A 15,797-nucleotide genomic window follows, 5' to 3' on the forward strand; every position below is an offset into this window, starting at 1 on the left:
AAATCCTTGCTCTCTGAAACTATTCTCCAGGTTGAGTTCTGCTCACTTATTCTTGGAGCTAACCCTGGGATCCAAATAAAGTTAGACATACAGTACTATATATATATGGCTCCACGGGGACAGGATCCAGTGTCCACTCCAGGCCAGGTCCCACAAAGGAACTTTCGGCCCTGCTGGGGCACAGCGTCACTGCTCACAGTGAGCCCCTCGTGCTGGGCGTGGACCCCATGCTGAGGACGGCCATCACTGAGGCTCCTGACAACTGGAGGTGGTGTGACTCCCACTCTCAACACCCTTGTCAGATGCATCCTGCATAGTTCCAGCTTCTCTGTGTCACAACGTCCTGAGTAGTGTCTGGCACGTGGTCACCTGAGTGCTGGGACCTCAGCATCATGCTGTGTGCTCTGGCAAGAATATTTGGGAGAGTGCGTTTTCTTCTTTAATGGAGGAAGGTGGTCTCTGCCTCCTACCAAGACTCTTTGTGTGTGGAAGTCTCCTAATGTGGAAATGCTCCTAATCAGGTGAGGGGGAGAGAGGGATGGACAAGAATGTCAAATTTCGATTGTTAGAGCAAAGATCTGGAACTGGAACTTGACCTGGTACAATGCAGGCACTTGGGTTTGGCTGAAAGAACAAGTGACTAATAAATGCCATCCGGGGTAGACATCTGCTTGCTTACTTGTTTGTTTGTTTTCATTGGAGTGTAATTGATTTACAGTGCTGTGTCACTTTCTGCTGTACAATACAGTGAATCAGCTTGAAATATATTCAGTCTTTTCTAGATTCTTTCCACATATATGCCATTTGAGAGTGCTGGGTAGAGTTCCCTGTGCTATGCAGTATCCACAGCACTTTAAAGTGCTGCCCAGATGGTGGTGGAGGGAGATCCTCGGAGGATGGCTGTGCTCCAGATGCAGAAGAATCCAGACCAGGTGGGAGCATGTCAGCAGGGTCCTGGACGACATTTCCAAAAAAAGGAAAAACTGATGGAATATCCAAAGTATCCAGGCTTCTTGAGTCAGTCATGCAAACAGGGGAATCATTAGAGCTGAGTTCTTGAGAGCTTCATAGAACATAATCAGCAAAAACAAAGCCTCATCAAGAGGCTCTTCAGTTCTTCCCTTTCTGCCATTAAAGTGGTATCATGTTCTTATCTGAGGTTGTTGATATGTATTTCTCCTGGCAATCTTGATTCCAACTTGTGATTCATCCAGCCTGGCATTTTGCCTGATGTATTCTGCATATCAGTTAAATAAGCAGGGTGCAATGTACAGCCTTATTATACTCCTTTCTCAATTTTAAACCAGTCCGTAGTTCCGTGTCTGGTTCTACCTGTTGCTTCTTGACCTGCATACAGGTTTTCAGGAGACAAGTAAGGTGGTCTGGTATTCCCATTTCTTTAAGACCATTCAACAGTTTGTAGTGATCCACACAGTAAAAGGCTTAAGCATAGTCAATGAAGCTGAAGTAAGTGTTTTTCTGCAATTCCCTTGCTTTCTCTGTGATCCAACAAATGCTGGCAATTTGATCTCTGGTTCCTCTGCCTTTTCTAAACCCAACTTGTACATCTGGAAGTTCTCAGTTTACATACTGCTGACGCCTAGCTTGAAGAATTCTGAGCCTAATTTTGCTAGCATGTGAAATGAGTACAATTGTATGGTAGTTTAAAGATTCTTTGGCATTGCCCTTCTTAGGGATTGGAATGAAAACTGACTTTTTCCAGTCCTTTGGTTCGCTTCACTTCCTCCTATGTAGAAAAGCATTAAATCCTTTCACGGTGAGATCAGCTCCTTGTGACTAGCAGAAAAGCTTTGGAAGATAAGCTTGATTGCACTGAACTCCCCCCTTCACCAAAATCATATATACTGACCTTCCCTCCTTACCTCTGTGGAGGTGTTTCTCAGAGCTATCTGAGGTGCTGTCTCCCAGGCTTCAGTCCTCATTTTGCCCCAAATAAAACTTAACTCACAAGTCTTAAGTTGAGCATCTTTTTAATTGACAAGTGTATTAGTCATGGAAAAGAAAAAGCTGAATGAACTAAGTATGATCAATATGTAAATAAAGTGGGAGCTGAAGGAATGGGAAGTGTGAAAGCATGACTATCAACTGTTGCATCAGCCACTGTGTGATGCGGCAGACAGTGGCTGTGACAGAAAATCAAGTAGCAGTTCTAACAAGGCATCGTGGTTAGAGATTTGGAAACAAAAGCCAAAAGAATCAGCTAAAAAGTATTCAAAGTGGTCACCAACCGGAAAGCAGAAATTGAGAAGAATCAGGATTATAATAAGAGTCTGTATCATGAGAAATCATGCACAGATATTTGACTTCTTAATTTACAGACAAGTGTGCCTTTGATTAAATAATCACATAAGAAAATGAATGAGGATGAAAGTTTATGCTTAATGAGAGCTGAGTGCAACAAATGACACCTGAGAGTTTACTAAAATGCAAGAACACTCGAAACATGCATGCAAACTGCGTGAATGATGTTAACCTTGAATGAAACCATGAAACAATATATCATCCCATTCAGATACACAGATATGGAATGAGTTCACTCTTCCCATTGCCTTACTGTGCACCAGGCAGGGAGGGAACAGGACCTAACGACGTACTCATCCTGGTGCTCAGTGACCTAGAGGGGTGGGATGGGGGAGGTGGGAGGGAAGTTCCAGAGGGAGGAGATACATGTACACTTATGGCTCATTCACAGTGCTGTATGGCAGAAACCAATACAGTATAATGCAAGTATTCTCCAGTTAAAAATAAAACATAAAATAAAAATAATTAAAAAATAATAAGATAAATAACAGAACACACAAAAAAGAAGAACTGCTATTAAGACCAGAACTAGGAACTGAATTCAGGCCTCCTGGGGGCAGATTCTAAGCTTCCCCTGTTAAACTGATGGAGCTGGAGTCTGACACGAGGACTGAAATTCTGGGTGTGTGAGGCCATTATGATCAGTTGGTTCCGTCTGGCATTGATCCAGGTCTTGTAGTCTAATAGGCTCTGGGGAAAAAGAAAAACCAATAGATCACTGACCAACTGGGTGCAGAATAATGCTTTTCATTTCCTCAGAGATTCTCCTTCAGTTGCTTCAAAGTCAGATTCTGCCTTCCTCTGAGGGAAGACACACCTGTTCTTTTTTGCCTCCTTTTTCCCAGCTCTTGCTGGACTCCTCCCCTGACTCCATCCACATCATCACCTGTCCCTGCTGCCACCACCCTCCACGACAGGGACAGAAGTCGCAGGACACAAGGACAAGATCCAGAGCGAAAACCCAAGGCCTTTCTGCCTTGAACCCAGATCCATTCTCTAATGCAACACGAGGCTCCCTCACAGACAGGACCCAGCTCCATGTTCCTCTAGCCCAGGAGTGGACACACACACAGTTCCTTTCTGTCCTCAGCTCTCGGCCTCCTCACCGCACAAGCACCTGCCCCGCGGCTTGGCTCCACCTCAACCCTGACCTCCACCTCCTGCAGCCCCACCCCTCCCCTCCAGCCCTGTGCCAGCAGCTCTGAACTGGAAAGCCCATCCAGAGGCCCAGGGGACAGCAGCCCTGTCTAGAAACACTGGACTGCCACGGACTCTCCCCCTGACCGGACCCTGGAGCACCCCTGGCCTCGCCCCAACCCTCACTCTCGGCCCAGGCCCCTAGGCTGCACTTGGCCTTTCCTGCTCCTTCCGGGGAATCCCAGCTCCACTCCAGGTGCTGGGCTGGGCTGAGGCAGAGCGGGCCCTCCTGCATTGCTCAGCCAGGGAGTCAACCAGGACTCACCCTCACTACCTGCAGGGGATCTGCTTTTCAATGTGGATTGGGGTTCTTGAGAATTTCCCCAGAATGAGGCTGTACCTGGCCCCCTCTGCATCCTGGGACTGCCATCCCACACTCCACCTCCCAGCGGGAGCGCCCCATTTGAATTCCTGTTTCATTCAATATGCATGGAAATGCTATTAAGGTTTGCCACCTGAAATCATAAACAATTTTATTGAACACTAAAAACTTCAAAAGTGATTTTGAGAAATTAGCGCATGATTTTCAGAGTTTTCCCAGCAAATGCCCCAATACATACAAGACAACCATTTCTGCCCCAGAGGCACCAGAACTGATGTTCCCAGATAAGAACAGGAGAAACTACAGATCTGCTGGGTCCCTGCTCTGGGTGCTACATGGAGAGAGTCTGCTGCTGTGAGAACTAACCACCCCTATATGCCCAGGCCGAAGGCCAACTGATAAGGGAATTAGGTTTGGGGATAAGAAACCATGCCCCCAACAAGCACCTGACACAGAAGAGGCGGTCTCGACAGAAGGAGCCGAGTCTCTGCCACCTTTTTACTGTTCCACGTTCTGCCTTTGCTCTTTGCCACGCACAAAGCTCTGCTTCTCTTTTCCTCTCCCCTCAACCCACTTGATTATGGGGAAGTAGTCAAAGAGCCCATCCCTTCCTCCACATCTCCAAGGCAGTGACCACCATGAGCAAGGGAACTGACTCGGGGGCAGGGTGAGGCCACAGAGAGCAGACCCACTGCCCTGCCCTAAAGAGTATCCCAAGGGGCTAGATAGGAAAAACCTGGAGACAGGATAAAATCAGTGACCCCAGTTGCCTGAGGATTGACTGGTCTCCTCTCTTCAAATGGTCAAGGTTTGTCTACTAGTCCTCCATATTATGGGGAAGGAGAGCCCAGCTAGCATGGGGGCACTTGATGGGAACTTGAGAAAGGTGCAGGCTGGGGGTGACCCAGCAGAAACTGAACTCAGAAGCTAGTTCATGGAGGAGGAATTTGGAAGGCTGCAAGACATCTCCAAGTGGGGCCTGGCCAGGGGACATTACAGGCAGGGCTCTGACCATCCACTGACCCCTAGTTTGAGCCTTATGATGCTTTCACTTGGATTCTTAATAATGACTGAAAACCCAGGGGGGAGAAATGCAGACAGGCACTTAGATCGTCACCTTTCCTCTGAATTCCTCTTCAGTTTTTATCCCCTCCTCACCAGGTACAGACACTTTACTAAAGGTTCTCTCTGATTCCTGGATCACCTAGACCCTCCCAACCAGCACATAATCCTACACATGCTCCCCAGACAAGCCCCGGTGAGCCTGACAGAACACAAAGAGAGCTCCGAACAGAGCAGGGAGCTGAAATCCTCATCGCTGCCGAATCTCACGCAGAGCACCCCCTGCCCAGATTTCTCACCTGGCCTCCCTGTAGCTGATGCTGTGTTCTTCTTCTTAATATAACAATAGACACAAAATCCGATGATAACAACAACAGCAACAGGAATGCTCACGATCCACCATAAGCTCTGGTGCGCCAGGGTCTTTCCTGAAAAAGGACCTTATTATATTCAACCCGGGCACCCCAGAGCCACAGCCTGCTCTCCTCTCCCTGACCCTGGCCTCTGACCCTCCCAGGGTCACAACTGCCTCCAGGCTCACCCCAGTCTCACCCAAGGGTGGGAGGTGTGTGCTGTGATTTCCGCTGTGTTCCACAATGCACTTGACCCGCTGCTCCTCTCCTTGGGGAATTCTTATGGTCACCCAGGTGTAGTAGGTCCCATTCCCATCACGCAGGACATCCCCAAACTCCTGGGCATCCCGGCTCATGGGTTCTTCGTCCCGAAACCAGACCACTGAGATAATGCGGGGAAAGAAGCCAAAAGCCTTGCATGTGAGGTAGACCATGCCCTCTGAGTCCTTTCTGCAGGTCACATTCACCGCTGGGGGCTCTGTGGGGAGAAAGCACAGAGCCAGTGAGGCCTTCGGCCAAGCCGTGCTCTCTCAAGGAAGACAGAGCGCACAGAGCTGCTCCTCCTCACTGTCCACCTCTGGCTGAGCCCTCATCCCCCCAGGCCTGCTCCAAGTTCTGCCCTGGGGCCCAAGTCCTCTGGCGGGAAGGGGGCGGGGGTGGGATGGGCCTCACTCTCTTGGGACCACTGTTGATGCTGGGGAGGGGGCTGTGAAGGGTGGGCTCCTGGGGATTAGAGGGAATTTTCTGGATCAGGCAGTCTGGGAGCCAGAGGCCCACCCCCATCTAAGGCCCTCCTCTGCTGCCTGACACCTACCTCCCCTCGTACAGTTTCTGTCAGAGGACCCGCTGATCCCCTGGACGATTGTCACAGGGGCAGTTCATGCCCCGCCACCCACCCATCTTTCTACAGTGGATTTAACAGAACAGGAAATAAACCCCAGGACACCACACCAACAGAGCACATATGTGCCCAGAGGACAGGGAGGGTCTCCGTGGGCAAGTCGGGATGGGAGACTTTAAGAACAGGGGCAGAGGAAGGGCCTGGCCCAGCGTCAGTACCTGTCCTCTCCATGAAGCCCGTCCAGGATTCCAGGTAGGCCTGTAGTCTCCCACAAAGTTCTCCCTGCACGTGGGCCTGGTAAGGCTTGCTTAGAAAGCCGTCTGTGTCCCAAGGCTTCATTTCCATGGCCAAGGTTTGAGCAGAGGGTTGGAGCAGGGCACATCCGAGGGGCTCCGGGTAACAGGAGAGGAGGAGCTTCTCATTGAAGTACAGAAGGCGGAAGCCCCGGGGGTGGCTGTCTTCACTGATATTACAGCCCACGGTCTCCTGTAGGGAATGTAAGCCTGCCCGATCCCCACCCCGCCATCAGTGATTCCTCTGGTCCCCAGGGCCTCTGTCCTTGCACCCAAGTGAGAAAGTGCAGATAGAGAGAGGGCTCCCCCCTGCTCCCCTCCATGTCTTCCCTGTGCTGCTGGACTCACAGACCCCACTTCCTCATCCCCACCCCCAAATTCAGAGGAAAGAGGCCCATGCTCTGGGCCGCAGACCTTCCCGGAAAATGGCCCACAGCACTCTTGCCCCCTCTGTACTCTCACCTCCTTTCTCCTCCTGCAGGGGCAGGATTTCTGCTAGAAGTTTTCTGAGTTCCTTCAGGGTCGCATTCAAGACCGTGGACTCTGTCTCCCACGTCTCAGCTGCCAGTTTTTCAGCCCACCGTCCCCTGGGCTCTGCCCTGCCTTTTTTGTGATCATAGTGCAGGAAGGCCTGACCATCCAAGTATCCCTCAGCAAAAAACCTGGACTGCGCAAAGCCATCCTGGGAAAGCACAGTCATGTTGTATAAAAGACTGTGGGATCCTGGGGAAGGAGGAACCACAGATGAAGCTGCTTTCTGGAGACAAGTGCACATCAGATATTTAACAGACCAGTTCTGTGTCCTGACCTGCTCCAGGTGCTGAGGATGCAGAACATGCATGTGTACAAGGGACCAGAATGAGGATTTCCATACGGGAAAATGGGAAAGAGAAGGAGGGAGAGGGGAATGGAAGAGTGGAGGGGGAGGGTGGAGATGGACACACGTGTAGGACAAGTGTCAGGACAGGGAGGCACCGGCTCCCTAAGGGTCCAGGCAGGAGGGCAAGGGGAGAGGCAGGAAGAGCAGGGTGAGGGGAGGTGGAGTCAGAGGGAGGGGAGGGCAGTGTCAGACCCAGGACCAGAGGGATCCCTGGTCAGAGGGGGGCCAGGTGAGATGGAGAGCGAGGGCTGCTGCCCCTGGTGCAGGCTCATGATGGACAAGGCGGGCTCCAGGGAGGGTGAGGCAGGAGGCAGAGGGGCCTGAGGGGCTGGGCTGTGGCCCCAAGAGAGATGAAGGTGGGCCAGTAACCTGGGGGAGGTGAAGGAGTGGGTCTGGGCGCAGAGTGCAAAGAGGCATGGTGAGGCCCCAGGTGGGGAGGTGGCTGCACCTGCCAGTGTCCCCTGGGAGAGGAGGCAGTGCCATGAGCATAAGGGTCATGGAGAATTAAAATATCGGAGTGGCAAGGGAAGACAGAACTGAAAGCCAAGGTGCACACTGGGAAGCACCTACATGGTGGGAGGGGTTGGAGGGAGTGAGGTCACACCTCCACAGAGGGTTCAGGTCAGGCAGCCAGCAAGCAGGGGGTGGGGGCCTGGGAGAAGACTCCCTGTAGGAAAAGCCTGCTGACCAAGTGGCACAAACAAGGATTTCGGATACAAGATTGACATAGTGAGAGTCCACTGGGGTCGTGGAACCAAAGAGAGGGTGATGAAGGCTAAGGAGGTGGGCAGTGGACCACGGGCAGTATTCCTACTGTGGGGGAAGGGAAGAGACTGCAGAGAAGACGTGGTGAGGGCCTGGGATTGAGGGGCAAGGGGTGAGCATGGCTCAGGGGTGACCCCCCGCCTTGGGTTAAGGTAAAGACAGAAGAGGAGGGACGCCCTGGGTGAGGGAGGATGAGAGTGAGGTGGAGATTCTGGGCACCATGGGGCCTGTGATTGATGAGAACTTGGTGAGGGCCCAAGGCAGTCGGACAAGGGTGGGAGCAGGGCAAGGTGTCATGGGGGGAACTGCAGACGGACCAGGGCAAGAGGACTCCAGCACCTGAGGCCCGGGGAGTGGAGGAATCCAGAGGGTGAGGTTTAGGATGCAGGAGTGGGGAGGGGCCGTGTTGGGGGAAAGGCTCCCCTTGGATGAGGGCCAAGAGCAGGTGCCTACACGGGGGAGGGGGGCGGAGGTAGAGGGTGGGTGTCAAGTGGGGGACAGGTCCTCCCCCAGGGGCTGGGCACTGTGCTCAAGGCCCAGGGATCATTGGCATGAGAGCTCCCCCTGGTGATGAAATAGCGCAGAGGCTGGAGAGGAAAATTCATGGGTAAAAGTCATCCCAAGAAAAGTAAGGCTAGTGAAAGCTGAGGGGAGGAAGGAGCCTTGCAGGTGACCGATCCTCGCAGGAAAAGACCCATGAGGGGAGGGGAGGGACCTGTAGTGGGAAAAGGGATGAGGGTGGGGACGCCCTAGGAAGAGATCAGAGAGCGGTAGAGAGGAGGGGGCAGCAGGGAGGGGAGGGGGCAGCACCGAGGAGGGAGGGCAAATCCTGAGGGGGCTCGAGGGCCAGCAAGGGAGGAGGTAAGGAGAGATTCAGTTGTGGGACCACAGGCACAGCGGAAAATTAGAGTTCACGTTAGTGGGGGAGGGGGGACCACGGAAATCGCAGGAAGAATCCTTTGGTCCCAAAGCCCTCAGACCTAACCTCCGTCAGTGATTCAGGAGCCGCCACAGTGCCCATAGCAGTAGGAAGAGTGTGGATCCAGCTTGCCCCTTCCCAGAGGCCCTGGTCACTAGAAAAAGAGCCCTAACTCTCGGGGCTGAGGACCCCTGAGCGCCGCCAACCTGGAAACTCCTCGTTTCCGGCGTCCAGAAATGAGAAGAGACCGCAGAGCTAAGAATAGGAGAGGACAGCTTTCAGGGGCATAAGAGGGCGCCCCACAGACGGCTAAGAAGTGATCGCCTGAGCCTGGGACCTGGAAAAAACGCCATTCAAGAGAGCAACAGGGCGGGGCGGTGGCGGGGCGGGAAGCGGCAGGGAGCGGAGTGGGGACCAGGCTGCCTTGCCAATCAGGAGAATCTGAGGACTGAGGCAGGTGATGAGGACACCGGGGAGGGCAGGTGGGGCAGGGAGAGCAGAGGCTAGGAACTGGAAAGAGACTGAAACGCGGGATGCAGTGCTCGCCACACGCCGTGTGAAGCTCCCGGCCGCTCCTAGACCTTTCACCTCCCCGCCCCCCACCTTCCTCCCACCCCCACCCCCAACTCCTCTATTCGCTCACCCCCAGCCGCAATTGAGACGATCCCCGCGACGCTCACCGAATCCCCTCGAATACTAACCACCCGAACCCCTGACCCAGCCCGGACTCCGTCCAGACTGAGACCTCAATGAACCTCACTCACCGGCGGCGTTACCCAGGAGCACAAAAAAGGCAAGGCCGTCTAGAAACAGCCAGACACGAGACAGCCCCATGGCCCAGATCTTGTCTGCCCGCCAGAGGCTCCGGGACCGAAGGAAAGCTGGCGGACCCGAGGAACCGCGGCGGAGAACTGAGCTGTGGGCAAGTCGGGCGGACAAATCTATTCACCACGCCGGTGCCCTAGCCCCGCCCGCCAGGGCCCGCCCCGCCCCGCCCCGGCCCCTCTGCTTGGTTAGCCCGTCTCTTACCGGCTTCCCTGGTGGCTCAGACGGTAAAAGCATCTTTCTGCAATGAGGAGACCTGGGTTCGATCCCTGGGTTGGGAAGATCCCCTAGATAAGGAAAAGAATACTCCAGTATTCTTGCCTGGAAAATCCCATGGATGGCGGAGCCTGATGGGCTACTGTCCATGGGGTCGCAAAGAGTCGGACACGACTGAGCGACTTCACTTCACTTCACTTCCGCTCCTCAGTTCAGTTCAGTCGCTCAGTCGTGTCCAACTCTTTGCGACCCCATGAACAGCAGCACGGGTCTTCCCTGTCCATCACCAATTCCCGGAGCTTACCCAAACTCATGTCCATTGAGTCGGTGATGCCATCCAACGCTCTCATCCCCTGTCGTCCCCTTCTCCTCCTGCCCTCAATTTTTCCCAGCATCAGGGTCTTTTCCAGTGAGTCAGCTCTTCACATCAGGTGGCCAAAGTATTGGAGTTTCAGCTTCAACATCAGTCTTTCCAATGAATACCCAGGACTGATCTTTAGGATGGACTGGTTGGATCTCCTTGCAGTCCAAGGGACTCTCAAGAGTCTTCTCCAACACCACAGTTCAAAAGCATCAATTCTTCTTCGGCACTCAGCTTTCTTTATAGTCCAACTCTTACATCCATACATGACTACTGGAAAAATCATAGCCTTGACTAGACAGACCTTTGTTGGCAAAGTAATGTCTCTGCTTTTTAATATGCTGTCTAGATTGGTCATAACTTTCCTTCCAAGGACTGAGCCTCTTTTAATTTCATGGCTGCAGTCACTATCTGCAGTAATTTTAAAAGCCTGAAGGCTAGAAAAGCCAAGGAGGTGAGACAGAGGGTGAGCTTTAGAGACATCTCAATGTTTCCGGCTCTTCCTTTAGTCACGACTTCTCCTCCAACCCAACCCACCTCCACCTCCCTCCACCTCGCACAGCAGAGTTACTGGCGAAAGTCTACTGAGACCAGCCAGGGTCTTCCCCGGTGGTCCAGTGGTTAAGAATCCGCCTGCCAGAACAGGGGACACGGGTTCCATACCTGGCCTGGGAAGATCTGCATGCCTCGGGGCAACTAAGCCTGCGCACAGCAACAACTCAACCCTTGAGCTGCAATCACTGAAGCCAGAGTGCCCTAGAACTCCTGCTCCACAAGGGAAAGTCACCTTAAATGAGAAGCCCGTTCAGCCCAACTAGAGAGCAGTCCTCACCCTCTGCAACGAAAGAAGGCCCAGCCAAGCAAGGAACAAGCTAGGTGCCACAGGGAAGAATCACTGCAGCTGAGAAAACAAACAAAAAGTCTACTGAGACCAGATTTGTAGATTTCAGCAACTCTGCCTCTCAGAAGTCACTACCCCAGATGAATGACCAAACCCTTCTCTCTCTCTTCTTTCATTTTTTAAAAAATTTATTTTTAATCGGAGGACACCTGCTTTACAATGGTTGGTTTCTGCTGTACAACAGCATGAATCAGCCATAAATATACATACATCCCCTCCCTCTAATCTCCTTCTCCTCCTCTGACTGACTGCTATGTGTCTTCTGGTGGCCTCATCCTATAAGTATCTGCATTCTCCCAAGGAGACTCTTCGTTCAGCCCCTGGGGAATCACAGGTTCAGTGAGATGACTCCCTATGATACACTCCAATACCAGCCTCTCCAGATTCCCTTTTCAAGCTGCCTCAGTATGTCTGCACCTCTGGGCCCATCCTCCCCTCAAACCCAACAGGACTACAAGCAAACTCCGAACACCAGCCTCTCCTAGTTCTCTTTAAGCATCTCCAGCTTGGTCCCTTCTGATCCCCTTTCCCCTCCCTCTCATGGATTCACAGTCAGCTCCTCCAACCCCTTTTCAATCCCACAACAGCTACCTTAGTCCAAGCTTTCACCTACCGCAGCCTAGAGAACTGCAAAGGCTTCCTAAACACAGGTCTGTCCCCAGTTATTACCATAATGTCCCAAGCCATCCACAGCTGCCCCACCTGCAGATTAACACACAACGTCTCTACTCCATCTTAAGTGGAAGCTGCCACAACCAGCTAGGTGGCACCATATTCCATTTCTCTGTGACAATAAGGATGCCACTGCTTACACATCACTCTCCTATGGGTTACTCTCCTCTGCCTTCCAGCCCATCAGAACAACACATCCTAAAAGAACATCCCAATTAGATGGTGGTAGGGGTGGCACAACCTTGGGATCATACTAAAAACTACCTGTTTGCTTTTTGGTTTTTTGCTTTTATGTTTTTTTTTTCCTTTCTTTAACTGTTTGCTTTAAAAGGGTGAATTAAGTGATATATGAACTATATTTCAAATATAACAATAATGCCATCCTGAAAGTCTTCTTCTACTGAAATGCCATCCTGAAAGTCTTCTTCTACTGAAAGATGTCCCCAAAGCACATCTTTTGGTCTTTGGAATATGTACACCATGGTCCTCAAACTTGACTGCTTATAGAACCACCTGGAGAGTTTTTACTGTCTGTATCTCTAGGCCATGGCCAAAACCAACTGAATTAGTATCCCTTGGGTTGGGCCTAGGCTTCCTATCCTTTAAAGCCCCCTCAGTGATTCCAGTTTTAGAATAATTGGTCTAGCCCTTGTTGAAACCTCCCTGATGGAACAAAGTGTGCCCTGCCTTGAACCCCATCTGATCATTTTATACATCCCCCCCATTAGACAATGAGTCACTCTGGGATCAGGACCTGTGTTCATTTCGTGTTTGTGTCCCTGCAAATGCTTTTAAAAAGTTGTTCTCTGCCTCTCATTACTAACCATTCCACTAAGATCCTTATGCAATACTTTTGCTGTGGACCCAAATGTCATGCCTCAGAAAGTGTTAACATTTCTTAGATTTCACATCATTTTTGTTAATTACTTTGACCATCATAATTTATGTAGCAGGTCAGAGATTGGGTCCTGTCCCATCCCAGAGAGATTCTTTTTCACTGCTAAAGCTCACAAGTGAAAGCGGACCTCCCCCAGAGTAGTAGAGTGGATGGAGTCTGCCTCCCAATGCAGGGAACATGGGTTCCATCCTTGGTCTGGGAAGATTCCACATGCCCGGGGGGGGGGGGGGGGGGGGGGGGCGGCGGCAACTGAGCCCCTGTACCACAACTGGGCTTCCCTGGTGGCTCAGACAGTAAAGCCTCTGTTGTAATGCAGGGGACCTGGGTTCGAGTCCTGGGTCGGGAAGATCCCCTGAAGAAGGAAATGGCAACCCACTCCAGTACTCTTGCCTGGAAAATTCTATGGATGGAGAAGCCTGGTAGGCTACAGTCCACGGGGTCCCAAAGAGTCGGACAGGACTGAGCAACTGCACTGGTTCACAACTACTGAACCCCGCCTCCCAGCTCTAGACAGGCTCCTGGCAACTAGAGAAGCCCCCTGCGCAGCAACAAAGACTCAGAGCAACCAGAAAGAAAGAAATAAGTAGTGAAGGTATAGACAGGCAGATGGGAAGCCAGCTCTCCTGACAGCTAGACAAGCCCTTTCCTCCAAGTCAGTCTTCCTTCCAAGACTTAATGGGTGTGGCTGCTCCAACAAACTGGTTCACTTAGGTGAACCCTCTCTCTCTCCCCTCAAGACTTTTCATACTAAGGTTAACATGCTACGTTTGTTTCCCAGCATTTCGGGATGATTGTAATGAGAGATAAAGCCAACTACTCTCCGTGGGAAGTAAGACTCCAGATTTGGGGGGCTCGCCTGGATTTAGCCGTGGCCGCCTCCTCCCCCATCACACGTAGCAGCTAGTCGGGTGTGCTCGCCTGCATTTAGCCGTGGCCGCCTCTTCCCCCATCACACGTAGCAGCTAGTCCGGTGTACCAAGTGCTTTTCCTCCGCCCACCGGGCCTCCAGACTCCCCTGCTTTACTCTATAAACTACTTTTTCTCCATTCTTCCTTTTGTACCCCTGGACTCACCGGCACACGGGCCTCCTTCTCTCCGCTGATCTCTGGTACCACTACAGGGTTGGGAAAGGAAACAGAAAACGATCCGAGAGTTGGGAGTTTACATAATCCAGGGCGGAGCTCGGCGAACCCTCAGAAGGTCACCCCTCCCCTCAACTCTGGTTTAAAGGGAAGAAACGCTGTTCGTGGATTTAAAAAAAAAAAAAAAGGCAGAATGAAGGAATTTATGGGCAGGTTTGGGAGGAGTGAGCTGCCTTAGGTTTCCGGTTCTCAAACTGCTCAACATCTGCAGGCTGCAGGCTGTGAAAACGCAGATCTGCCCGGATCCGCGGAAATTTCCAGTCGTAGGTCCGAAGGGAGATCCCGGAACCCGACTTATTTCAAGCACCCTCTGGGTCGATTCTGAATAGGGAGATACTTTTCCGAGCCCTGAGCCCACGAGGTCGCTCTTGAATTGTAGGATCCAAGTACATTCCCTAGCGCCTCGCGTCGCCTCTGGAAGGAAAGCGCCCGCCGCGGAGCTGGCCTTCGAATCCCGTCCGCCCACCCCAGAGGAAAGCAAAAACTGAGGATCCAGGAAAACATACATACTAGACCCAGTGTGACTTTCTTCAAAGACCAGGGTGAAAAAAAAAAAAGAAAAAAAAAATTACCAAAAAAAAAAAAGACCAGGGTGCCTTCGTGAAATGATACAATAGCTGCAGAGCCGTGCAGATGCTGGCAAAATGCCAGTGTGAGCTCCGACTTGGGCTTTGGTCCTTGACCAGTCCCAGATGAGTGACGTGTGCTTGAAAATGGGGGGATAAACTGTAAAGGTGAGAGTGGAAAAGGAGGGAGGGAAGGGGGAAAAGGTTGAAAAAGATAAGAGAAAGGGAGAAAAAAGCTACAGGGGAGATGAATTTTTAACAGTGTAATTTTATGATTTCTAACATATTTATTCTTTATCTAGATCTGTCTTTTATTCAAAGTTTGCCATAACTGTTTGATCTCTGTCTAAATGCATAAGTAGACGGCTGTTTTTGTTCCTGCCTAACCACTGGGGAGTAAATTGCCCAGTCTCTCCCTCCAGATGTCCAAGGCATAGCTCTCAGCAAAAAGACAAGGTGTCTTATTTCTTTTGTTTACCTAACCAAAGGACTCATTCCAAAGAGATTTATATGTTAAAAATGAACTTTGAAAGTACATACTTTACATAAAACACCTGTTTGAAACATAGAGCTGGCTGAGTTCTGGCAATTTACATGCCCATGTGACCATTACCACGATGAAGATGTAGAACTGCTGTTGTTTAGTCGCTAAGTTGTGTGCAGCTCTTTGCGACCCCATGGACAGTAGCCTGTCAGGTTCCTCTGTTCATGAGATTTTCCAGACAAGGATACTGAAGTGGGTTACCATTTCCTTCTCCATGGGATCTTCCCAAACCATGGATCGCACCTGGGTCTCCTGCAGTGGTGAGTGGGTTCTTCACCACTGAACCACCAGAGAAGTCCCAGAGCCACCTAGGGTGAATGTCAAATTCCCTCAAAGAAATATCATTAAGAGAAAATCTTTGTGACACTTTAAGCCCACACAAATGCTTAAAACAGAACCAACACCAGAAAACCAAAATCCTAGTTCAGATGAGATCTCTGAAGCTGGCTATAATTCTTTGTGGGATGTGTTAGGTAGAAAGGATAACTCTGTTTAGGGCTATAGCTCAGTAGCCCCTACATCCTGGGAGCCTCAGAAAGGACCCTGGATTTTCAGCTACCCACAGTAGCTGGGGCAAAAGTAGAATCTCCTTGAATTCCTGAGGATTTTACATTTATTCAGTGACATTGTGGGTGTTGATTTCATCTTTGAATATTTTGAAATTAATTTGCTTTGACTCTAAATAAGAACCGGAAACAGGAAGCCAGGAACTGATCTT

The 15,797-nt window shown here is 51.1% G+C and overlaps 1 protein-coding gene across 2 annotated transcripts; it reads right to left on the reverse strand.

Annotated features, from left to right (window-relative positions):
• Positions 1 to 1,974: 1,974 nt before the first annotated feature.
• On the reverse strand, positions 1,975 to 9,880 carry LOC139178990 (MHC class I polypeptide-related sequence B-like). 2 transcript variants are annotated; one of them, XM_070778230.1, is made up of 6 exons: positions 9,719 to 9,880; positions 6,853 to 7,113; positions 6,316 to 6,600; positions 5,456 to 5,734; positions 5,203 to 5,331; positions 1,975 to 3,012 (listed from the first exon to the last, which is right to left on the reverse strand). In XM_070778230.1, the coding sequence occupies exons 1-6, from the start codon at positions 9,786 to 9,788 to the stop codon at positions 2,900 to 2,902; spliced, it is 1,137 nt and encodes a 378-aa protein (XP_070634331.1). In that variant the 5' UTR covers positions 9,789 to 9,880; the 3' UTR covers positions 1,975 to 2,899. The 2 variants fall into 2 exon arrangements, with proteins under 2 accessions (XP_070634331.1, XP_070634330.1); XM_070778229.1 differs by lacking the exon at positions 9,719 to 9,880 and having other exon boundaries at positions 6,853 to 8,469.
• Between the last annotated feature and the right edge of the window lie 5,917 nt (positions 9,881 to 15,797).

The sequence above is a fragment of the Bos indicus genome, chromosome 23 (genome assembly GCF_029378745.1).
Source record: "Bos indicus isolate NIAB-ARS_2022 breed Sahiwal x Tharparkar chromosome 23, NIAB-ARS_B.indTharparkar_mat_pri_1.0, whole genome shotgun sequence".
In the NCBI taxonomy this organism is placed as follows: Eukaryota; Metazoa; Chordata; class Mammalia; order Artiodactyla; family Bovidae; genus Bos; species Bos indicus.